General features: G+C 39.5%; 1 protein-coding gene across 1 annotated transcript; it reads left to right on the top strand.

Moving 5' to 3' along the window:
- Positions 1 to 7,212: 7,212 nt before the first annotated feature.
- Positions 7,213 to 25,030, top strand: aktip (AKT interacting protein). The gene is made up of 10 exons (XM_003222912.4): positions 7,213 to 7,354; positions 15,380 to 15,497; positions 16,540 to 16,745; positions 19,554 to 19,618; positions 19,706 to 19,806; positions 21,678 to 21,766; positions 21,869 to 21,967; positions 22,305 to 22,412; positions 22,667 to 22,727; positions 23,955 to 25,030. The coding sequence occupies exons 2-10, from the start codon at positions 15,456 to 15,458 to the stop codon at positions 24,063 to 24,065; spliced, it is 882 nt and encodes a 293-aa protein (XP_003222960.1). The 5' UTR covers positions 7,213 to 7,354; positions 15,380 to 15,455; the 3' UTR covers positions 24,066 to 25,030.
- The last annotated feature ends 839 nt before the right edge of the window (positions 25,031 to 25,869 follow it).

The following is a 25,869-nucleotide window of genomic DNA, read 5'->3' as shown; positions in this document are numbered from 1 at the left end:
CTCCAAAGAAGGAGCCTCCACCACAGTCCGGGTGCAGAGAGAGAGTTCCATTGCCGAACAGCTCTCACAGAGAGGAAGTTCTTCCTAATGTTCAGGTAGAATCTCCTTTCCTGTAGTTTGAAGCCATTGTTCCGTGTCCTAGTCTGCAGGGCAGCAGAAAACAAGCTTGCTCCTTCGTCCCTATGTCTTCCCCTCACATATGGCCATCATGTCACCTCTCAGCCTTTTCTTCTGCAGGCTAAAGGCCAAGCTCTTTGAGTTGCTTCTCATAGGGCTTGTTCTCCAGAACCTTGATCATTTTAGTCACCCTCCTCTGGACACATTCTAGCTTGTCAACATCTCCCTTCTATTACGGTGTCCAGAATTGGACACAGTATGATTCCAGGTGTGGTCTGACCAAGGCCAAATTATGCAGGCCAAAATCTCATTGGCTTTTCTAGCCACCACATCACATTGTTGGCTCATGTTAATAATAATAATAATAATAATAATAATAATAATAATAATAATAATAATCTTTATTCTTATACCCCGCCCCATCTCCCCGAAGGGACTCGCCTGAAGAACAAAACAACATAGCATTACATGTATAAAATTTAACAGCAATTTAAAACATTCATGTTCACCTTGTTCCCAACTAGGACTCCAAGATCTTTTTCACACGTACTGCTGTCGAGCCAGGCATCATCCCCCATTCTTTCTCTTTGCATTTCCTTTTTAATGCCTAAGTGGAGTATCTTACATTTTTCCCTGTTGAACTTCATTTTGTTAGTTTTGGCCAATCATCTCTTTAATCTGTTAAGATCATTTTGGATTCTGCTCCTGTCTTTTGGAGCATTGGCTATCCCTCCCAATTTGGCGTTGTCTGTAAACTTGATGATCATACCTTCTAACCCTTCATCTAAGTCAGTGGTTCTCAACCTGTGGGTCCCCAGATGTTTTGACCTTCAACTCCCAGAAATCCTAACAGCTGATAAACTGGCTGAGATTTCTGGAAGTTGTAGGCCAAAACACCTGGGGACCCACAAGTTGAGACCACTGATCTAAGTTATTAATAAAGATGCTGAACAAAACCAAGCCCAGGACGGAAGTCTGCAGCACTCCACTCATCATCACTTCTTTCCAGGATGAAGAGGAAGCATTGGTTAGTACCCGTTGGGTTCGTTCACTTAACCAATTGCAGATCTACTTAACGGTAGTTTTGCCTAGCCCACATTTCAGAAGGTCATGGGAGACCTTGTCAAAGGCCTTACAGAAATCCAGATATGCTACATCCACAGTGTAAACTAACATCATATGGCAAATTATGTTTGCAACTGGCTACTCAATCAGTATCTGATACTGTTGTTTGAAGGTGGTTTGCAAACTATTGTGGGCAAACTGTGGTTATATTGTTGTCGAAGGCTTTCATGGCCGGAATCACTGGGTTGTTAGTCTTCCAGGCTGTATGGCAATGTTCTAGAAGCATTATCTCCTGACGTTTCGCCCACATCTATGGCAGGCATCCTCAGACCCCTCAACCTCTGAGGATGCTTGTCATAGATGTGGGCGAAACATCAAGGGAGAATGCTTCTAGAACATGGCCATACAGCCCGGAAGACTCACAACAACCTTGTGGTTATGCTGTTACATCTGAAGTTTGACTTTACTTCTCCAAAAATTGTGGGTTTTTTCCCCACCCTTTATCCATGACTAATCTTTTTGAAATGAATGAGATCTTTGGAAGGACATGGGTTTGTTTTGTATCCCTTTTGCTTCTTTCAAGGGAACTCTTCTTCGGCTTGTTCATCAAATCTTTATGCAGCACTTCTGCATTACACCGGTCGCCTTAGGCGAGATAACCTCCTTTGCCTATTCTGATTAACAATAGGATGTCTGCCGAGGGGGAAAATGAATATTAAAGGGTCCGCAAGAAAAAGTTTAGAGCAGGTTCATGGTTTTGACACAATGGCTGATATAGTACAATTGTGGCATTCTCTGCTTGTTTGTCAAAGGACTGGTGATGGCTTCAGAATCTCTTTGTCAACCCATTGCAGGGGAAATGAGCAATTAATTGGCAAACCTTTGGACAAATACACACAATACTTACTATGGAGGAAAACTTATGCTGTTGGGAAGTATGATTACCAAATAAAACCATCCCAAGCCCTGAGATTTCAGTGCCAAAACCTGAGACTAAGGCCCCTTTTACACTGCCATGTAAAATCCAAATTATCTGCTTTGAACTGGATTATATGGCAGTGTACTCATATAATCCAGTTCAAAGCAGATAATGTGGGTTATCTGCTTTGATAATTTGGATTATATGGCAGTGTAGAAGAAACTAAGAGAAGGTCCAAATGACCTCACTAATATGATATACTATTGATCAACAGTTGTTCAGAGAAAACAATTTTAATAGCAATGAAAATAACAACTTTAAAAATGTCTAGAAGAACATGTGCACAAGGCTTTAATTATTGTAACAGGTAATAATAATAATAATAATAATAATAATAATAATAATAATAATATCCTTATCTCCATTGTCTTATTATTATTATTATTATCATCATCATCAGTATTATAGATCTCATTTGCTGCTAATGTGCATCACAACCTATGAAGATGCCTGCCATAGATGTGGGCAAAACGTCAGGAGAGAATGCTTTTGGAACATAGCCACACAGCCCGGAAAACTCACAGCAATCCAATAATATCCTGCTTTTTTCTCTAAAAAGGACTCAAAACTGCTCCCAAAACCCCCCAATATAAATAAAATCTTAAAAATATACAAACATTAAAATGGAATTAAACATGAACAGTATTAAAATAAACATCTAAAACCAATTAAAAATTCTATGGTCTAATGTGATTTTAATTATTTGTTTAATTCTATTTTAATATTTATATCTACATATTTAATATTTATGATTCAGAAACTTGCTTATATGGCAGTGTAGATCCAGCCTTAGATTCAAACTACATTATATAATAGTGTAGATCAGAGGTTGTGTGTATACCTCACAACCTCTGAGGATGCCTGCCAAAGATGTGGGTGAAATGTCAGGAGAGAATGCTTCTGGAACATGGCCATACAGCCCGAAAAACACACAACAACCCAGTGTAGATCCAATCTGAGAGTCTACCATATATCATATTTTTCCCCTTTACACCTATATCCGTATCCAAAGTCCAAAGCATTACAATATCTAACCCTTTGATCAGCTAATACAATTATTATTATCCTTTTAATAATCCACTTTCCCGAATCCATCAGGCACTTAGAAATCTATTTAATATGTCACTACGCTGCGAAGTAATAACAAAGAGATGAAAGCTGGTGAGTGACTTTTGTGTAACTTAAATAACAAGCAATTCCATATGCCAGCAAAAGCAAACTTTCCAAAGGAGAGGGGAGAAAAAGTTGTATTATGTCTGATCTCTCAAATTACACAAGTTTCCAGGCAAACAAATTAATTTTCTCTCACAACACCCTTTTTAAATTGGCTTCCAGGCTGGCAAGGACCCATCAGGCAACTCTAAATGCAAAGGCGGTAATTATATTATAGGACGCGCTTGATCAAAGGTTGTTTACTAGGCCTGTGTTCTCTGATTTGCAAAGCTTGTATACTTTAATGCAGATTCTTTGGCGGGGAGGGGTAGGCAACCTACAAGCGTAGCCAATTAATCTAGGATAAGACTGAGGGTTTCTCTACACTGTAGAATTAATGCGGTTTGACACCACTTGAACTGTCATGGCTCAAGGCGATGAAATCATGAGAGTTGTCATTTTAGCAAGTTTTTAGATTTCTATGCTCAAGAATGCTGATGCCTTGCCAGTTAAACTACAGTAAAAGTGGGGGTTAAATTACATTTAAAGGGGGTTTAACTGTATTTAAAGTGGGGCAAACTGCATTAATCCTACTGTGTAGATGCACCCTCATCGGTTTCATCTATCCCTGTATCAATTCACTAAACGGATAGGTAAAGGTTTTCCCCTGATGTTAAGTCTAGTCATGTCCGACTCTGGGGGCTGGTGCTCATCTCCATTTCTAAACCGAAGAGCCGGCGTTGTCCGTAGACACCTCCAAGGTCATGTGGCCGGCATAACTGCATGGAACACTGTTACCTTCCCGCCAGAGCAGTACCTATTGATCTACTCACATTTGCATGTTTTCGAACTGCTAGGTTGGCAGAAGCTGGAGTTAACCGCGAGCGCTCACTCCACTCCCCGGATTCGAACCTACGACCTTTCAATCTGCAAGTATAGCAGCTCAGCACTAACACACTGCGCCACCGGGAGCTCCCAAGTAGTGTCAAACCGCATTAATTCTACAATGTAGACACACCTTTGGACTCATGTGGCTCTACCAATATTGTTGGACTACATGTCCCAGCATCCTTATCCAACAGAGCCAAAGGAGGTCCAATTCCAAGGAAGTGTCCCATGATTTATATCCCTTGTCTAAAGTCTTCATCTCCAGTGCCATATAATCCAGTTTCTGAATCTAGATTATCTACTTTGAACTGGATTATATGGCAGTGTAGGCTCATACAGGATTCCATAGCATAGAGCCCAGACAGTGGGGTGATATTGCATTAATTCTACTGTGTGGATGCATAGTGTAATGGATTCAGCATTGCATTATGACTCTGGAGGCTAGAGTTCAAATCCCTGGAAGAACCCATTGAGTGACCTTGGATGAGTCACGCTCTCTCAGCCTCAAAGCAAAGGCAAAGGTTGCCATGAATTGGAAATTATCTGAAATTAATCCATACAAAATCCTAGATGCCATACTGTTTGGACAGAGGAATTAAAGTGCTATCAAAGTGCTATCATCATGTGGTGTGACTCTCTCCTATGAGATATGTCTCTTTCTCTTTGCAAATAATATTTCTATATTTTCTGAACAGATGTTGCATGCCATCTAGTGGTGCTTTCCATTTTCCTGGCATCCAGTGAATAGATTTCAAAGCATAGGTAAAGGTAAAGATTTCCCCCGAACATTAAGTCTAGTTGTGTCTGACTCTGGGGGCCGGCGTTGTCCGTAGACACCTCCAAGGTCATGTGGCCAGCATGACTGCATGGAGTGCTGTTACCTTCCTGCAGAAGTGGTACCTATTGATCTACTCACATTTGCATGTTTTCAAACTGCTAGGTTGGCAAAATTCATGCATATTCATTGCAGAGCTTGGAAAGCAACCATATGCCCTTCCATACAGCCATGTAATCCAGAATAGCAAGGCAGAAAATCCCACAATATCAGCTTTGAACTGAGTTATCTGAATCCACAATACCATATATTCCAGTTCAAATGTGGGATTTTGTTCAACTGTGTGGAAGGGGCCAATAAGATACTAGAGTCATCTGTAACTAAAACAGATGACAAGATATGTTTACCCAAAATATCCAGTCTCTAAGTTTATAGTTTGATACCACTTTAACGACTATGGCTCCATGCTATGGGATAATGAGAGTTGTAGTTTGGTGACACAGCAGCATTCTTTAGTAGGGAAGGCCTTGCAAAACTACAGCTCCCAGGATTCTGTCATATTGACCCCTGACAGTTAAAGTGGAGCCAAAATGCATTAATTGTACAGTGTGGATGCACCCTAAGTGGTGATGCCTGGTGGGCTCATAGCATCAAAAGGAGCTATCCAGGGTGCTGAAAAATATACCCGAAACTCTGTTAAAAGGAGGAGGCCCTGATGGCGCAGCGAGTTACACCGCTGAGCTGCTAAACTTGGTGATTGAAAGTTTGGCAGTTTGAATCCAGGGAGCGGAGTGCGCTCCCACTGTTAGCTCCAGCTTCTGCCAACCTAGCAGATCGAAAACATGCAAATGTGAGTAGATCAATAGGTACCACTCTGGCGAGAAGGTGAAGGTGCTCCATGCAGTCATGCCAGCCACATGACCTTGGAGGTGTCTACGGACAACGCCGGCGCTTCGGCTTATAAATGGAGATGAGCACCAACCCCCAGAATCGGACATGACTAGACTTCATGTCAGGGGAAAACTTTACCTTTACCTATACTGCCATATAATGAAATTGCAAATATGACGCATTCCAGCTAATTAACTGTGACTGACACATTGAATTAATCCCAAAATTAAATAATTAAATCAGCATTAAATGCGGCATCCGTCTTAATTAATGAGTATGTCATTCATAATGAATTAACAACATCACGGCACATTTGATCCCAATTTAATTATTAGTTTAATAATCGCTTTTTCGTAAACTATTTAGTGTAATAGTTATGTAATTTAATAAATAACATAATTTAATGAATTAATAATTAGTTAATGATTATTAATAAATTAAATAAATTAATAAATGTTTAATAATTATTTAATGTCATAATTCACATAATGACTCAGGTAATACCAAGTTTTCTCTCTCTCTCTCTCTCTCTCTCTCTCTATATATATATATATATATATATATATATAGTAGAATCTCACTTATTCAACGTTCTGGATTATCCAACGCATTTTTGTAGTCAATGTTTTCAATGTATTGTGATATTTTGGTGCTAAATTTGTAAACAGTAATTACTACATAGCATTAATGTGTAATGAACTGCTTTTTCTGTCAAATTTGTTGTATAACATGATGTTTTGGTGCTTAATTTGTAAAATCATAACCTATTTTGATGTTTAATAGGCTTTTTCTTAATCTCTCCTTATTATCCAACATATTCGCTTATCCAACCTTCTGCCGGCCCGTTTATGTTGGATAAGTGAGACTCTACTGTATGTATGTGTGTCTTATTAACATCTTATTAACTGCTGATAAATAATCTCTTTACTCCACCTTCAAAGGTAAGAAGAGTATATTCCATTCCCTCTGCAGCGATATCTCCCTAATTCTGGTCCTTCAGCTTTTTGGACTTCAACTCCCAGAATCCCTCATCGTTGGCCATAGTAGCTGAGCCTTCTGGGAGATGAAGTCCTAAAAAAATCTCTTTCTCACCAATTAAGGCTTTTTTATAGACCTGATTCTCGATTTTTATTGGTAGCCTTGAACCATTTCTTGTTATAGATTGGCTAAGTCTCCTGTCACTCCCGCCTCTTTCAGGAATAGGCAGGTCCACGATCCAATCAGAATCCAAGCACAGGGCGTTCCCTTAGCAACAGGTGCCGGTTTTGCTCAGGAGCTCTCCTCGCCTCACAAGAGTGACTGCGGTTGTCACAAAGCGCTGATAGGGCGGAGGGAAGCGAGGAGGCGGGCTTCGAGGCGTGATTGGCGGCGGCGTCGACCAATCCAGCGGCGGCGTCTTTCCTTCGCCGGATATCCGCCGTGGTGGGGCCGGGAGCGGAGCAGATGGGGGTAAACAAGGAGGAGAAGCGGCAGCCGAGAGGACTGAGGTAAATGGAGGGAGGCTCGGGCTGAGGAGACGGGAAAGGAGGCTAGGCCAAGGCCTTGGAGATAATAGCAGCTCAACAGGCAGCCATTCACCAGGCGAGGCTCTTTTGTGGAAAGAAATGAGAGCTTTCCCTATTGAGGACAGGCTTCTTTTGAGGGAATGGGTTTCCTAAATGGCCCATGAAGGCCTACTTGTGCCAGCAGGCGGGAATTCCTCAGGTGAAACTACTTCACTTACAGGCTATTTGAGGCAAGTGTGAATGTTGCAGTTGGCCATCTTAATTAACATTGAATGGCCTTGCAGCTTCAATGCCTGGCTGCTTCCAGCCTGTCGGAATGCTTTGTTTGGAGGTGTCAGTTGGCCCCGATTGTTTCATGTCAGGAATTTCTCTGTTTTCTGATTAGTGTTCTTTATTTACTGTCCTGGTTTTAGAGTTGTTTTTTTTAACATACTGGTCGCCAGAAGCTGAATAAATTATTATTACAGTAGAGTCTCACTTATCCAACATAAACAGGCCGGCGGAACGTTGGATAAGCGAATATGTTGGATAATAAGGAGAGATTAAGAAAAAGCCTATTAAACATCAAAATAGGTTAGGCTGAGAAGGCTCAGCTACTATGGCCAACGATGAGGGATTCTGGGAGTTGAAGTCCAAAACAGCTGAAGGGCCAGAATTAGGGAGATATCGCTGCAGAGGGAATGGAATATACCCTTCTTACCTTTGAAGGTGGAGTAAAGAGATTATTTATCAGCTGTTAATAAGATGTTAATAAGACACACATACATACAGTAGTCTCTCACTTATCCAACATAAACGGGCCGGCAGAACGTTGGATAAGCAAATATGTTGGATAATAAGGAGAGATTAAGAAAAAGCCTATTAAACATCAAAAATAGGTTATGATTTTACAAATTAAGCACCAAAACATCATGTTATACAACAAATTTGACAGAAAAAGTAGTTCATTACACATTAATGCTATGTAGTGATTACTGTATTTACGAATTTAGCACCAAAATATCACAGTGCATTGAAAACATTGACTACAAAAATGCATTGGATAATCCAGAATGTTGGATAAGTGAGACTCTACTGTATTATTATTATTGTATGACACAGCAAGCAAGATAGATATGCTGGGTTTCGTTTCACAAAATCACAAGTCGAACACTTCCCAAGTGTCTAGGACTGTGTGATGTATTTTTGGATGATGCACGCAGATCCCAGTAGGGTGGCCTTTTGCAGTTGTTGTTGTTGTTGTTGTTATTATTATTATTATTATTATTATTTTCCTGGCACAGATAGAGCTTCAAGTGGCCCTTCAGAAAATGCTATTACCTCAAACAAGAAGAAGCTGAATAAGTTATTGTTGTTATTAATAATAATTACTTGGCACAGAGAGATCTTCAAGTGGCTCTTAAGGAAATGCTACTCCCTCAAACAAGACGATGCTGAATAAATAATAATAATAATAATAATAATAATAATAATAATAATAATATAGTAATTGATTACCTGGCACAGATAGGCAAGTAGGGTTTATATGTCTGTGGAATGTCCAGGGTGGGAGACGTCTGACGTTTTGCCCATATCTATGGCAGGCATCCTCAGAGGTTGTGAGGTTTGTTGGAAACTATGCAAGTGGGATTTATATATCTGTGGAATGTCCTGGTTGGGAGAAAGAACTCTTGTCTGTTTGAGGCAAGTGTGAATCTTGCAATTGGCCACCTTGATTAGCATTGAGTAGCCTTGCAGCTTCAAAGCCTGGCTGCTTTGAAGCTGCAAGGCCATTTAATGCTAATCAAGCTGGCCAATTGCAGCATTTATGCTTGCCTCCAACAGGCCAGAGTTCTTTCTCCCAACCTGGACATCATTCCACAGATATATAAACCTCACTTGCCCAGTTTCCAACAAACCTCACGTCTGAGAATGCTTGCCATAGGTGTGGGTGTCTGCTAGCACAGGTAGGCCTTCATGGGCTGGGGAATAGCGTTTCCTGAAGGGTCACTTGAAGCTCTATTTGTGCCAGGTAGTAAATATTAATAATAATTACTTATTTGACTTCTTGTTTGAGAGAATAGCAGCTTAGAAAGACTGCTTGAAGCTCTATCTGTGCCAGGTAATTAATAAGAAGAATAATTACTTATTCAGCTTCTTGTTTGAGGGAATGGCATTTTTAAAAGGCTACTTAAATCTCTGTCTGTGCCAGATAATAAATGATAATAATAATAATAATAATCACTTATTCAGCTTCTTCTTGTTTGAGGGAATAGCATTATCTCAAGGGCCACTTAAAACACTCTATATGGCTGGTAATTAATAATAATAATACTGTAATAATAGACAGGGTTTCATCAAGTGAAGCCACATTTCTAGAATGAAAAGCATGCTTCACCTATTAAATGCCTGCTTGTTTGAGGAAATAGGCTGCAGATAATTTTCTTCAAGGGATAACAGCTTTTAGGAATTGTGGGAATTGAAGTCCAAAACATCTGGAGGAGGGCCGAAGTTTGCCCATTCCTGTTCTATCAACACTACTTGTGCCTTCAACTGGCAGGAATTCACCAAGCTAAGGTCTTTTTTTAAAGAACGAAAGGAGAACTTCATCTATGAAACTCCCACTTCTTTGTAGGAATATTTTTTTAAAGGCCCACCTGAAGCTGTACCTGTGCCTCTTCAGTGAAAGCCCTCAAGATAAATTATTTTTTTATAATGAGAAAGGAGTTTCACCTCTTGAACTCCTGCCTTGTCAAGAACACTTCTTAGGCTGGATCTACACTGCTATATAGTCCAGGTTCGGAATGCAAATTAACTGCATTGAATTGGATTATAAGAGTCTACCACATATAATACAGTGCAGTCACTCTGCATTCCAAAACTGGAATATATGGCAGTGTAGATAGGGCCCTAAAAACGCCTCTTGATTCTGTGACTGTGCTAGTTGCAAGCAACACAATGATAAGCAGTTCAGCAGGTCAAGTTTTGTTTTTTGGGGGGTAGAACAGTAAAATGACATTTTCCTTTATTGAGTGTCTGCTTTGCCATGGTTTTAAGATTTTGATGTATTCCTCCCTCCCCTTAAATACATTAAATACACGTGTTGACAAACCAAAATTCATTAAGTGGAGAGGCCTCTTATTTATCCACATCAAAGGGAAACGCGTTGCCTTCCAAACATCTGCTTCAAACAGTAATGGCATAAAGATGCCTTCCTCAGATATTCTAAAAAAGTGAACTTATCTGTACTTTGACTATCAGGATCTGGGGGTAAAACCCATTGTATTTTAACATGCAGATCTGTCAGTGCATCTCCCTCTTCTTTACATAAAAATGTAGGACAATTCAGTAGATGAAGCTTAGGTTTCTCAAAACGCTGACTCTTTTTTTTCTCAAGATGCTGACACACCTTGAAATAAAATGTTAACTAGACAAAGCCTTTTCACCAGTTTTGGGGGTCTATGAGTACTGCAGAAGTCAAAACAAATTTTTTCTGAAAAAAATAAAACGAAAGAAGTTGTTCCCAAGTGCTCACTAGGCATTTCTTATACATTTATAGCCTCACTTGACCACTTTTGGTCCAGGAGAGAGGTCTTTTATGAATCCCAGAATGATGTAAATGCCTCATACAGGTATTCCAAGACATTTGTTTTTTGTAGGTGCAGGAGTGGTCCTTGAAGCTCTCCTGGAGGATTAATGCATCTCCCATAGCCCTCCACAATTGCCCTTCTTTATACCTGAAAGCTGTTCTTTCTAGGCTGTTGTTTCACATAAAGATATTTTGGAAAGAGTAACTTGCAGAGTATTAGAAGATATAGAGGTATTTCATCTTCATCCTGTGCAAAATGAATGGCATAAGCACTTTGCATTGTTTTAAACTTGTATATTGTATTTTATGACTATTTTATGACTGCTTTAACTCTTTTAATCGTTTTAGTTTATTGTATATCAGTGTAACGGCATCAATTGCCACTTGTAAGCCGCCCTGAGTCCCCTCGGGTGAGAAGGGCGGGGTATAAATAATTGAAATAAAATAAATAAATAATAATAAAAATGTATTTGCTTCTTTATAATATTCTTCATCACAATTCAAATGCTCCTAAATACACTGCTTTTTTTCTACACAGCCTTTCTTTCTCCTTTCTTTTTGCTTATGAACTTTTCAACTTTTCTGTCCCCACTCCTGGCCTCTCAACTCTTTTGGGAAATGCCTGCCTCTGAAACAGTTGCATGACATACCAAGACAGACTCTCTGCCTCTGACCCAGTTCTGGTGATACTTTGTTCAGCTGTCAGGGAATCCTTTTGATAATGGAGGAGCAATGGCATCTAGAGCCTGGCTTTGAGAAGCCATTCAGAGGCGTGCAGGGAAAAGGTGTGCCAGGTCTTCTAATGAAATTGGCAGACGGGTCTAACCTGTTGCTGTTTTTCAAGCAGCCTATTTTTAAGTGGCATTCTTGCTAGGTGAGCTCATGGCTTCTTGAAGATAGTTTAGTGATCCCTGCAAAGCAGATGACTCCAGACAGAGGAAAATAAGGCAGCGGTTGATAAAACTTGCTAAAGGTGATGTTTACAAGGTTCAAGGGGTGTGGTGGGAATGGGTTTTTATTGATGCTAACATTACTCAAGCCTGCTACAAGTCTAGTTTAAGCCTGTATCAGCAATAGAAAGGGGAAGAAAAGAAGGGAAATTCAATTCTAGCTCTCATAGATCCTGATTATATTATTATGTTTATATCAGTTGATTCCATTACAAACTTTGATGAGGCTTATTTCAACTTCTTCTGTTCTGCTACCTGTTAGCCAACAAGTACTCTGGTCTGTATGGAGAAAGGCCTTGATGGCAATGGATGGAAGATAACAAGATACATCTGCTTAAGGGTTGCTACTTCGGTTTCACAATAAAATATAAAATAGTGTTTAGGGCAGTGGCTCCCAACCTTTGGGCCACTAGGTGTTTTGGACTTGCAACTCCCAAAAATCCCAGCCAGTTTACCAGCTGTTAGGAACTGTGGGAGCTGAAGTTCAAAACACCTGGAGGCCCAAAGGTTAGGAACCACTGATTTAGGGGAAGTGGCCATCTGGTATCCCTTTTGGCTGTGCCTTTGAATTCTAGAAATGCTATTTGCATCAGCATTGTCAGTAATAGAGAGCTATTGTAAATGAAATCCCAAAAGATCTAGATAACTAAAGGTACTTCTCTTGAAGTTTGGCTTTCTGGTTTGGATAGACCTAGGGATGGCCATTTGGAGTGCAGTGGCAAGGGGCACAGCCCCACAGTACCATCAGCCCTATGAAATCCACAAGTGTAGAGAATCGAATATAATAGAAAATCAGAGTACATACATAGTTGAGAGTGATGATCCTGTTGGCATGGACACTGGTATTGTTTATATTCCCTTTCCCCATGGTAAAGCACCCAAATAAAGCTTAAATCCAATTGCTGGTGCTAATTAAAGAAGTCCGATTTGAATTAATTGGATTTAAACAAGTGTTGATTTACCGTTCAGCAGGTCTACCTCTTGACCTCAGCCTTGAGGGTAAAGTACTTAAGTGATGTAGATCTTATATAGAACTTTAAAAATAGACTGGAGAGGCCTTTCTGAACCCTTTTACTGTAGAAGACCCCTTGAGATGATTTTTCAAGTCTCATAAAAATCATTATATTTACATCTCAATTGCTTGTCTTGCTGAATCCCAGTTTCCGAAAATCCTGGTTGAGAAACCCTAGGATTGTTTTGTGAAATAGTGATTAAATAGGGAGAAATCCATAACTTGAGAGCATCATATGTGTCAGAAGATGGATAAAATTCCCTTGTAAATACTGAATGTTTTCTTTGCAACCTTGTGAGGGGGAGGGAAAAAATCTGTGCCTGTTTTATATCCAGTTTATAGGCATGCTGTTCTATACATACAAAGAATTGCGGACTCTTAAATCTGGCATGTCCCTTTATGCAGAAGTGTGAAGTTAGTTGCATAATTCAGTACATTGATACTTAGGTATGGGTTACATTTAACACTTGAATCCTTTTTGTAGTGATAGTGGTTCTTTCTCCCAGCTTTGCTACAATTATCTTAGTGTAGTTACTGTGAATAGTCCTGTTTTCTGTCCTTCACTTGCTTCTGTGTGGTGTCTGTATATATATGCTGGGAACTATTTGCCCTTGGTACTAGTTCCCTTTGAGATAAGGGGAACATCAATGGCAGGTCTATTTGCTGTTCAGATCAGATTTATGTTGGAGAAATTCACTTTTTCATTATAGAAGCACACTTTGTTTGTGACAAGGACTCCAGGAAAGATTTGTATGCAGAAGCAACTCCTTGAACAAGTGACTTTTGACAGCTTGATATTTAGAGTTGTAAGTGAAGCTAACATCATTGTTTGTTTTTCAAAGAGATATGTGTTAATCATTTTCAAAAAGAGAGAATCAGGAGACCTATGGCACTTTTATTTCTAGCTAATTGATTTTAGTGCGGACTTTTATGGATTTCTATAGGTACATAAATGGAATACTGTCTTGAGACCTTTGGCTTGGAGTTTGTATTGCAACTATGCCTCAGAAATGCATTGAAATCCATGTCAAAAGAGGACAGTTAGTCTTAAAGATTTCATTCATTTTCTTCACCTGTGCCTTATTTATTGCCCAGTGTAAGTATTGAAGCAAGGTATAAAAATGGATTTTCATCAAATTTAGTTCCTTATGATGGATATATCAGTGTATACGGTATATTGTACTGTAATGGTTTGAGCATTGTACTGTGATTCGAGATCAGGTTTGAAATCCCTTTCAGTTATGGAAATGCACTGGGCTTTAGCCAGATCACAATCTCAACCTCAAAAAGGCAAACACGAACCAAGAAAGTCCCATGGTAGATTTGATTTAGGGTCAACTACAAGCCAGAAATTACGCAAAGGCACACAGCAATATGCTACTTGTAAAAACTTCAGTGAGCTAAATAGTACAAATAACAAAAATATTATTATTTAGTTTTGGCTGCTTTTAAAAGGTTTATTTGTACCCTGGACACTGTGATATGGGAAGTTTTACCTTAAAGAATTGATGTAATAGGTTTATCTCCCAAGTATAGTAGTAAATTGAAGGAGTTGAAGATATACTACAGTGGTAATGGCAGGATTCGCTGTATTGCCCTACTGAAATCCCATGTCTGTGATGCTAAGTTCATAGGATAATACTTTACATCAGTATTTGTGTTTTTCTGTTGCTGGGTGCCTTTTTCTTAAATATAAAAGTCACCATGGCTCTATAAGAAGGGGGCTGGAAACCTCTCATATCATACTTTTGTGCTCATATCATTCATCGGAAGCCCAGGTTGTACTGAGGTAGGTTGATCAACAAGGGGGTGGAAATACCTTGCTACGTGGCTGCTCTTGCTCCTTAAGCAGCAATCTTATTGTTAGACTGTGTATTGCAGTTGAAACCCGTGAATCCGAAGTCCACATTGTAATGCTTGGACAGGACTTTTGTAGGGGAAGTCAGGAGTTCTTTGGAATATGTCTTGCCCAAGGTAAGGGGAAGAGCTCTTTTGGCAAAAAAAAAAAACCCTAACAAACTACAGTTCCTGATTGTGTTCAACTCTGAAAAAAAACTTTGGACAGTTGAAAGCTTAAACTGCTTCATTGTGCAAGAAGACAACAAGAGAATGCACTGAAAGAGCTTTTGGTGGCAGTTTGGCCGAAGACTGCACCTAAAAGCTCCCAGACCTACAGGTTGTCTTTGAATGCCTCAGGAAGGACAATTATGTGATTTTAATCTGGTGTATTAAGTTATACCTGTTCTGAACAAACTGTTCTAGTCATATATAAAAAAACCAAGCTGGCATCTTGTTTGGCTTCAAAACGTAAAAGTACATGGCTATGAGGAAATGTTCATGTCATTGGAGATGGCATTCTAAGAGTATTCACAAGCAATGCAGGTGGTGGAAGTGGGATCTCTCTCTTTCTCTCTAATACTAAGGAAGAATATGGCTGGTCAGGTACTAAATTTCTCATTTCAATTTTATGTTTCTAGGATTAAAACTAACCCCAGAAAGCTGGACCATTGGGAGGCGTAGCCTATTTACCACCCTCTACGTGGAATACACGTTATGAACCCTTTCTGGAGCATGTCTACAAGTTCAACACGCAAGGTGGGGTACAGTGGTTTCAGCAAGGCAAATCATTCCAATGAAGCCTGTCTTATCCCATGTCTGACTGGGGCTTTTGTGTTTTTTGTATGATGTCTACGTTGAAAGGTTGTTGGAGACTGTAAATATGTGTAGGCATTTCTCTAGAGATTCGTAGAGAAATGTCAGGTTTTCCAGCCATCTAAAAACTTTTACTCCCTCCTCCGTTCCCTGATCTCCTTCTATTGTCTTGGCCATAATGTTTTGGACACATAATCTTCTGTAAATGTCTTTGCATATAATATATGTACAACAGTTGTGTGTCGCATTTTGACATTTATGGTTTGACTCTAAAGGAGCCATGGCAATAGGACCTATAAATCAACTACCTACAAATTAAACCTGCAAATACGGATGTCTGATTGTACAAGAAAATAAAACTATCCCAATATTGATACCAATTGGGCCTCTAATGGGAAGGAATTCCACAACCTTTGAATAAGATTTACAATGGTATCAATATTTTATTTATTTATTTATTTACAGCATTTATATTCTGCCCTTCTCACCCCGAAGGGGACTCAGGGCGGATCACATTATACATGTAGGCAAACATTCAATGCCTTTTAACATAGAACAAAGACAAACAAACATAGGCTCCGAGCGGGCCTCGAACTCATGACCTCCTGGTCATCGCAGCTGCTCTCCAGCCTGCGCCACAGCCCGAGCCTATCAGTATCAGTAGGGCAAATAACATATATTTGTCTTTATTTTAAAAGCTTGCTTACTTTTCTCCCCTAGTGATTCTGATATTTAACAGAATATTCATAATTTTAGGGAGTGCTAGAATAGCTTTACAAATTTATTATGATGATGTTTATTTATATCCAGCTTTTTCTGGCAGCTAGTAGAGCTGCTTCAACAGAGGGGCTCCTTTGCTAAAAAGGAGGAGGTTGGACACTGTTTATTGAAACGTGATAACAAAAAAAAAAACTAGGATCTACTGTTAACCATGGAATACAACTGGGATGAACTGTTATTTTTCACATTTTGTCATCTTTATCAGAGACCCGAAACTGAAGAAAAGGCTCTGGTTAGTGAGCTGAAGAACAGTCCTCCCCGCACCGCTCCAAAAAAGCAACTGCCTTCAATTCCCAAAAATGCTGTGCCGATGACCAAGCCTGCTTCTCCGGCCCTTTCAGCCCAATCTACGAATGGAACGCATGCCTCCTATGGACCTTTCTATTTAGAGTACTCCCTCCTGGCAGAATTGTATGTCATGGTTTGGCCTAGAAACTATGTGCTTTGTATAGGATTGTTACTTGACTTTTTGTTTTTTTAATGACATGGCTTATCCTTCTGAATATTGGTTAGCATAAGTTGCATGCAGTTTGTTCATTGGTGCCATTTCCTGGGGATGGATTGTCAGATATAATTATTTGAAATAATTGTATAAAATTCTTCAATGCTCCTTGACACACCTTTGTAAGGATTACAGTAGATTCTCAGTTAACCAAAACTCAAGCAATGATAACTCTCAACAAACAGCAAAAAAAGCCAAGGCATACTGTATTTCTTCAATTCTAAGACACACTTCACCCCCTATATAAACATATCTAAAAATGGGGTGCATTTCAGAACCAGAGGTGTGTCATATATATTTTTGTTGTTGTTTTTACTGAAATTAGGGCGTGTTTTACAATTGACAAAATACTAGGCATGCTTTAAATATAAATTAAAATTAATTTTTACTGGAAATTTAAGTTTTTTCTTTGTTTTAATTTTTTTTTAATTACTCTGTTTCAATGTTAATATCAAGTGTAGGGTATGGTAGAGAATTAGTTAGGCTTATTTTTAATAGTAACTCATGTAACCAAAACTGTCAGTTACCCAGCATCTACCAACCTCCATTGAGTGCCGGTTAACTGAGAGTATTTTATCATCTTTTCATTAGGGATTATAGATTGGGAGAATTCTTCTTTCATCTTGGACAAAGTACAGCACTTCTAAAGCATTAGGATTGATCTTGTAGTGACATTGTGTCATTACAAATTGGGTCTAGAATATGGCTCAAGGCTCAGTTAAATCAGTTCTATGGGGAAAAGCAACAAGTTACAATCAGAAGTTCACATCAGGTTTCCTACATAACCATCCCAAGATCTGTCTGTGTTTTTATTAATTGGCACCGAGTTGACTTCCACTTATGGTGACCCATGAATGTGAGACATCAAAAGCATTCTTGTCATTGGCATCCCTGTTTAGATCTTGCAGACTCAAGGCTGTCGCTTCCTTGGTTGTGTCTGTCCACCTGTAATACAGATGAATAGACTCCTCTTTTTCTTTTGTCTTCTACTTTCCCAAGCATTGTTGTCTTTTCTAGCGAGTCATATCCTCTCATGATATGCCCAAAGTATGACAGCCTCAGTTTAGTCTTCCTGCCTTGATTTGCTCTAGGTACATTGCAGCAGTTTCTCTATAGTTGAAAAAAAATTCCTGTTGTCAAATAGTGTTGACAGATTTCATTCTTTGCAGAATGGATAAGTTGCAGAGTTGTGTATCAGACCAAGGCTGTCCTAAAGCTTGAGCTTTTTCAAGAACTCAGCATCTCAGTGGGTCTCTCCTTCACATAGTTACCGAATTATTAAGGGCTATACTCATTTTGAGTTGTTTTAAAAAGGGGCAAGTCCAGCTCAGTAATTACTAATCTATTCTTCAAATTTCACTTGGAAGTCAACACTTCCAGCCACTCTTTTGTGATGTGAATTTTGCTGCAGTCATTCAGTTGCTGGGCTTTCCACTGTTATTGTTGACCTGCTTTGTTCTCGCATGTTTCAGCTGATCGAAAGTTGATTTATGGAGGCTTATTCGAGGCTCACTGCTTTGGCAGAATGCCCCCCTATGTGCTTTTGTCCCACTGTCATTGGAGGGCTGGGTAAAATTCCATTCAGTAATGCTTCTGTGTCCAGAACACAATTTCCTCTTGTTCTCGCTACTATCGCTCATCGGAGGCCGAGGCTTTGTGTGTCCTTTGATAGCCTTGCAATCTGGTCTTGTTACGTAACATGTCCCGAAAAACAAAACACCCCCCCCCAAAAAAAAGTTCAGAAATAATTTAAGCCATCTTCTGAACAGATCTTGTATATTTATTTTATTATTTATTATCGACCTTTATATCCCGCCCTTCTCACCCCGAAGGGGACTCAGGGTGGCTTACAAGTTATATGTACATACACTATATTATATTATTAGTATAGCACAATAGAAGCATCATATATTACTATATTGTACTATACCATATATTGTACATTTATTGAATGTACACTATGTAACATAATTTGAAAAAAATTAAATTCCTGGTTTGAAAGTGTTATTTCCCGTTTAATTGTGCAGAACTTAGTTTGAAAGTAGTTCTACTCCAGAAACTTCGTTTTTGTGGCTTCCACAAACTATGTTGGATTGGTTGAGTCTCTATGAGATATTCATTGGAAAACTATAGTAAAATATGCTTCAGGATGTTCTGCAAAAACAAATTTTCCCCATGTTTTTATGATCGAACCAATTAGGAAATGACATTTATAACCCAGGAGCAAAAACTGTGTTACGTAGTGTTATTGTTGTTCCTCTGGGACTTTTTTCAAGCTGCTGTGGCCCAGGATGGGACTAAAAAAGAAGATTGTTCTTTTAACTGCGTTTTTGGAGGAAAGGCCTGGTCCTCTGGGAAGCTTTCATGGGCAAATCTGAATGATGGGATTCAGGATCCGGTTTGCCTTGCTTTGAATCTGTTTTCTTTGACATTGGGTGAAATGCATGCCTTGGATCACATAGCTGTTTGCTTTGGGGCAATGCCAAATTCTTAAATATTCCATTTGGAGTCATGTATTTTTCTTTAAAGGTCACTGTATATAAGGGAAGGGGAAAAACTTGTGCACCAAACTACTAGGCTAAGTACTCTCATAATGAAGCAAGGCTTTCTCAGCTGTGAAACTAAAAGAAATACTTTCAGAATAGAGTGCCTTGATGCTGGTGAGTTTTCTATGTTCCATTTTAATCCTAACTTAGTTGTGTCTCCTTTTCTTCTAGTACTTTGGTTGTGAAGCAGAAACTGCCTGGTGTCTATGTCCAACCCTCTTACCAATCTGCGTTAAGTACGTCTTAAGATTTCTAATTCTATTTCTCTTTTTGAAAGTAATTTGCCTACATCTGATTGCAATTCTCTTTTTTCTCCACCATAGTGTGGTTTGGAGTAATATTTATAAGACATGGGCTGTACCAGGACGGTGTTTTTAAATTTACAGTTTACATCCCTGACAACTATCCAGATGGCGACTGCCCAGTAAGTAACACTGGACTCCATTTCTATTCGTTTGTTCCACTTTCCGTTCAGAAAGTTTACATTGGATCGGTGGAAGCAATTGGCCTTGAGTTTAAAGTATAGCATTGTGTATTATCCATAGCAGTCTGCCTTTTAGTAGTCAATGTTTTTGTAGTCAATGTTTTCATTATATTACAATGTTTCGGTGCTAAATTTGTAAATAGAGTAATTGCTACATAACGTTACCGTGTATTGAATTGCTTTTTCTGTCAATTTGTTGTAAAACATGATATTTTGGTGCTTAATTTGTAAAATCATAATGTAATTTGATGTTTAATTGGGTTTTCCTTAATTTTTCTCCTTATTATCCAACATTTTCACTTATCCAACATTCTGCAGGCTCGTTTATGTTGGATAAGTGAGAATCTACTGTATCTAGATATCAGTTGTTTAAAAACAGGTGGATGGTAGAGTGTATGATACTTATGGTCATGTGAAAGAGTCTGACAGGCTAGAGTAGGGGTTAAATAACAAAACTTTGCATCTGTAAAGCTCAGAACTTTCAGAAGAGCTTCCTGTTATTATTGTATCTGAGCTTTTTTGCTTGGTATGTAGGCTATTTCATTTGTATTTGAATCTTGAATGCCATGAACTTTCAAGCTGGAACTTATTCTCTTATGAAAACTATAAACCTCTCTGTTTGTCCAGTGATTTTTTTCTCTTGATGTTTGTTTCAGCTGTGTTTCTACTGTATATAAAAATAAAATGGTATGGCCATGTTTTTGCTATGGTTGCCATTCACTTCTTGAGGTCTGCTCTTAAAAGCCAATGGCCAGAAGGAGTTGTAGGAGATTCTCTTTCTGTAAGCTCTGGCAGATCTCAAGAGATCCAGCCAGACTCTCGAAACTTTTATGGCAGTTGGCAGAAGGAACCTTTGGTGGGCCTTGCTGTGAAAAGCAGGCCTCTTTACATTGAAGAGCTTACTTTGAAAGGGAAACAATTTGGAAGATGTTTAGATGCTTAAATTTAAGAGCGTGTTGATCTTAAATATTTGTACGCTGCACGTTGTAGAAAAACTAGTGGCCAAATCATGTGCACTTCATTTTGTGCCTTTCCTTCATTTCCTTACTTCTGTTGCTTTTTAAACCCGACAGAGAATTAAATCAGAGTTCGTGAAGAGAACATCTAATTTCCGAAAGCCGATTCCAATATTAGCTGGTGGTGCAGATATGGGAACGGGCTGTATGTCTACAGATAGAAACGTAATAGCTGGTCTCTTCAGTATCTAAATAATTTACTATTTAATAAATTAATAATTTACTTTGGCACAGTATAAGTCGGGTGTTTGAAGAGATACGTGACTTTTTGTGGGTTGCTAATGAATCTGAATTTTCCTGTGCTCCTTTGCTGTGAAGGGAAGAGCCTAAAACTTGAATATAAACTCTGTTCCCAGCAAAGTTGCCTTCCAACCTTAATTATATTGTCGTCTTTGTATTTTAAGGTGTTTTGGGAGTATGAGATGGAAATACCTGTAATTTTGGTCTTGTCACACACATCATGAAATATAAGTGTTTCCATTAAGAAATGCATGTTTTTGGAGCACTTGTTTGCTTTTAAAGGTGCCCAAAAGCAGAATTCCCTGTTTACAAAATGGCTTTCAAGCGCCCTTTCCTTCAACGTGGAAATGCAACTGAAATATTCCAAGAGCTCGAATATTATAATAATGGGAAGCTCTTCTGAATGTTCTGAGCTTTATAGATGCAAAGTTTTGTTATTTAATTCTAGCCTGCCAAACTGTTTCACACTCTATCATCCATATCAGTAGACAAACTCTTTTTAAGTTTGTGGTTACACATGGTTTTAAGGCCTGCTTCCTCCTCCTCCTCCCTCAGCGCTTGGTGTTCGACCTGCCCATCTTCCACCCGCTAGTAGATCCCGTCTCCGGTGAACTGGATGTGAAAAGGGCCTTTGCCAAGTGGAGGTCAGTGCCATGTTCTCGGCAGTGTTAAATTCGCAGCAGGGAGGTTCAGTTGGGTCGCTCCTCCCAATACTCTAGCTGGACTCTCTTGTGCTTCTTTCAAAGGCGAAACCACAACCACATATGGCAAATATTGATGTACGCTCGCCGGGTCTTCTACAAGATTGATACCACGAGTCCCCTGAATCCTGAAGCTGCTGTTCTGTAAGTTTTGGTATGAGTTGTCTGCCTGAAGCAGAACAGTGTCTTTGGAGCACTTTGTCTCATTGATGTTTGTGTGCCAGAATTACTTTTCAGTAATGAATTCTTCAGATGCATTCATATGAGGTGGCAATTCCCTAAGAAAACTTTTGCTTTCAGCATGGCATTAGGGCAGGCATGGGCATATAATAATATAATAATTTAATATAAAATATATTTAACAATCTTGTGAGAGCACTCACTATTCTGTGTTTTCCCTGTACTTATAAAACATCATCGCATCTTCAGATGAAAGTCCCGAGGTGTACTTTTGTTCTTGATTTCTCTTTCTCCTTCGTAGATACGAAAAAGATATTCAGCTTTTCAAAAGCAAAGTAGTCGACAGCGTCAGACTATGCAGTAGTCGTTTATTTGATCCGCCGAAAATAGAGGATCCTTATGCAATTAGGTAGGTAATTAGTGCTGTTTACACGCCACATATTGGAACACGGCAGAGAATGTGTCTTGGATTAGAGTTCCTTTTAAATTGAATGTTCTAAGACTAATTCACATACACCAGAAAAAGTGCATGCACCCTCCTTTACTTACGTGCTGTGTAAGAAACAGATGCATGATTCAGTCTGCTGTATGGATCTTTAAATCAAATGTGTACTTCTTGGGAAATTGCTTCATCTCAGGCTCCATATTCTGCTCATTTTACAGCTTTTCTCCCTGGAATCCCGCTATACATGATGAAGCTAGAGAGAAGATGTTGACTCAAAAGGTATGGGAGAGGGATCCATTTTACCTGCTGCGGCAAGTCTTAAGCAATTACAAGTTCAAAACAAGGGAAACAATGTGATTTAATGCTTTCTGAATGTGAGAGAAACAGTGTTGCATAAAGCAGGAGATGCAATTTTGCTCACCTGGGTATTTTTGTCCTAGAACTACAAGCAAAAAGAACTAGGTAGTATAGCTGATAATAGTAACTTCTGGGAGATTTCAGGTCAAACCATTTCTGGAAGGGCACATTTATCTACCCTGGCCTAAAACAGAATTGTATTGGTTGTCCTAGAAGCCACCTCAAGCCTCTTTTTAAGAAAAAGTGGGGTATATATAAGGAGCCCCCGGTGGCGCAGCGTATTAAAATGCTGAGTTACTGAACTTGTGGACCGAAAGGTTGCAGGTTCAAATCCGGGGAGCAGAGTGAGCTCTGGTTGTTAGCCCCAGCTTTTGCCAACCTAGCAGTTCGAAAACATGTAAATGTGAATAAATCAATACGTACCGTTCCACTGGGAAGGTAACGGCGCTCCATGCAGTCATGCCGGCCACATGACCTTGGAGGCGTCTACGGAAACACCGGCTCTTCGGCACCGGCTCTTCGGCTTAGAAATTAAGATGAGCACCAACCCCAGAGTCTGACATGACTGGACTTAACGTCAGGGGAAAACCTTTGTCTTTACCTATATATAATAGGTACTAAAGTTGCAGAGCCTCCAGAAAGAAGATATGTGTGGGCAATTCCAAATGCAGCTATGCCCTGAAGTATTTAAAAGACCTAAAGTTACCATATATACTCCTAAATCGACCTCATGTATATAAGTCGAGGGCAGTGTTGGGACCTGAAATTATAGATTTTGTTCTGACTCGTGAATAAGTCAAGAGTCATTCCAGAAAGAGAAGGAAAGCATCAATGCAGTATAAGTCTAGACCAGGCATGGGCAAACTTTGGTCCTCCCTCGAGACGTTTTGGACTTCAACTCCCACAATTCCTAACCATTAGGAATTGTGAGAGCTGAAATCTGAAACATCTGGAGGACCAAAGTTTGCCCATGCCTAGTCTAGAAATATATTTTGGAACCAGCAGCATGCCAAATGAAGTGGGAGAATTAAGACCGAAAGAAGAATTGGTCATTTTTCAGATCCAAAAGTCTGAAACAGCTCTCATAAAGCAAGGGTCTGTCTTTAGTAAAGTGTCCTTTTAATGGACTCCCTTTCCCAACTTTTGTAGAAGAAGGAAGAGGATCAACAGAGTAAAAGCATGCAGGTGTCTGGCTTGTCGTGGGTGAAGCCTGGCTCCGTCCAGCCGTTTAGCAAAGAGGAGAAGACGCTGCCCACTTAGCTCCCGCGAAGGAGGACGCACTCAACACTTTTTCTGCAGGAAGAGGGAATGTAACGGGAGCCAAGCAAGCCCAGCGGCGGACTTTGGTTTAGTTAAGAGTAAACACTAGCGGTGATTCAAGTAAACCTGCTCCGTGGCATTGCTTGGACTCTTCTTGGGGTTTTACACGTATGTTTTAACTGCAGGTTGGAAACGTAGTTTTTAACAAGGCTGGACTCTTGCTGGCGAAGGGGGTGGGAAGGCCTCACGGGCCAAAGGCCGCCTTTGATGCTCGTACTGGGTTTACTTTTAAAGCTTTTTCTTTTAACATGTAAAGAACAGGCAGGAGAAACTTGTTCCAGAGGTAATCTGTGTTTATGTAAACTAATATAGCAGAGTAAAAATACTATATTTAAAAACTTTTAAATGCATCGGTTTCTATTGTAAATAATGTTAGGATATGGAATTTGTAAATAGTCAGATCGGATTCCTTCCAGCCCTTTTAGGGGCGGAAAGACTGAGATGGGCATGTATGATGAATGATGTATATCGGACGTTTCCCCCTTTCCCCCAGTTTGCATTGTCGCTCCAGGCTGCTCCTAATCTCTCTCGTTTGGCAATCTTTTGACCCCATTTTGGACCCCTGTTGCCCAAAAGAAAGAATAAACGGACATTTCATTCCCTAAAATTACGCACAACGATTAAATCTCTCAAAAGATTACCCGGCAGAAACGTACTTGGCCCGCTCTTCTCAATGTTTGCATGCATCTTAAAACTTAGCGGCCTTAAGATGTGTCAGAAGTAGTATTAGAAGCAGCCTGAAATCACACATTTGCTGAGGACAGAAATCAGGGCTCTTAATAGTAGGCGATTTATTGGTTTCATTAAAACCTTTTAGAGAAATCTAGCGAGGCTGCCTCAGAAGATGGTATGACTAATGTGTGCATAGTGGCATCTTAAAAAAATAAAACTGCAATCATGGTAAACATGTTTGGTCTTTCTCATTCTTCCTTGAAGGCTTTCCTTTGTTTCAGAAGTGACTAGTTTGAAATCCTAGTGTCGTTCTTAAGACCCAAGTTGGCTAGCAGGTTTTTTAATGGCAGCAATTTCTGGCTACTTGTGTGAAGACGCTCAGAACATCTTCTGTCCCTTTAATTATAGGACTGTTCACTGGAACAAACAGTTATTATAAGGAAGGGAATAATCTCTCGTGTGGCATACACTCCTAGATATTGCCCAAATAATAGATAATCCTTCATTTGGAATGAAAATAACATCTACATTTTCAATTCCTCTCCTGCAAGAAAGGGGACTGCCATGTTGCAACAGGTAGTAACTTTAAAAGAAAATGCATGGCTTTGGAGGCATTGCCATGTACAATGATACAACAGAAGGCTTAGTAGATGTCTTTGGAGACCACAACAATGGCTGCACACTGGAACCTAACAACCTGCAGCTTTTGGATTTTATCCAAAATATATTAGGCAGTGGACTGGAATAGAGCCTCTATGTCCCTCTGAACATCCCAACCCATGGCTTTCAAGGGTAAAAGAGGGAGATGACCATGATGTCATTGGAGGAAACATTTGGATTTCAGTAACAAGGGTCAAGCAATGCTTGTTCTGTAGATGAAAAGCAAAACTCAAACTGGTTCAGTTAAAATGGCCAACTTGTTTCCCCATAGACTTGTTTCCCCATAAACCAGGAATGGACGATTGGAAACTGGAAAAAATAATTATCCCACAATATCAATAGCTTGCTGCATGAAGTATCAGGAAGAACTTCCTCACTGTGAGGGCTGTTCGACAGTGGAACTCTCTCCCCC

This window comes from Anolis carolinensis, unplaced genomic scaffold (genome assembly GCF_035594765.1).
Source record: "Anolis carolinensis isolate JA03-04 unplaced genomic scaffold, rAnoCar3.1.pri scaffold_9, whole genome shotgun sequence".
Lineage (NCBI taxonomy): Eukaryota > Metazoa > Chordata > Lepidosauria > Squamata > Dactyloidae > Anolis > Anolis carolinensis.
This window is presented reverse-complemented; position numbering and strand designations above follow the sequence as displayed.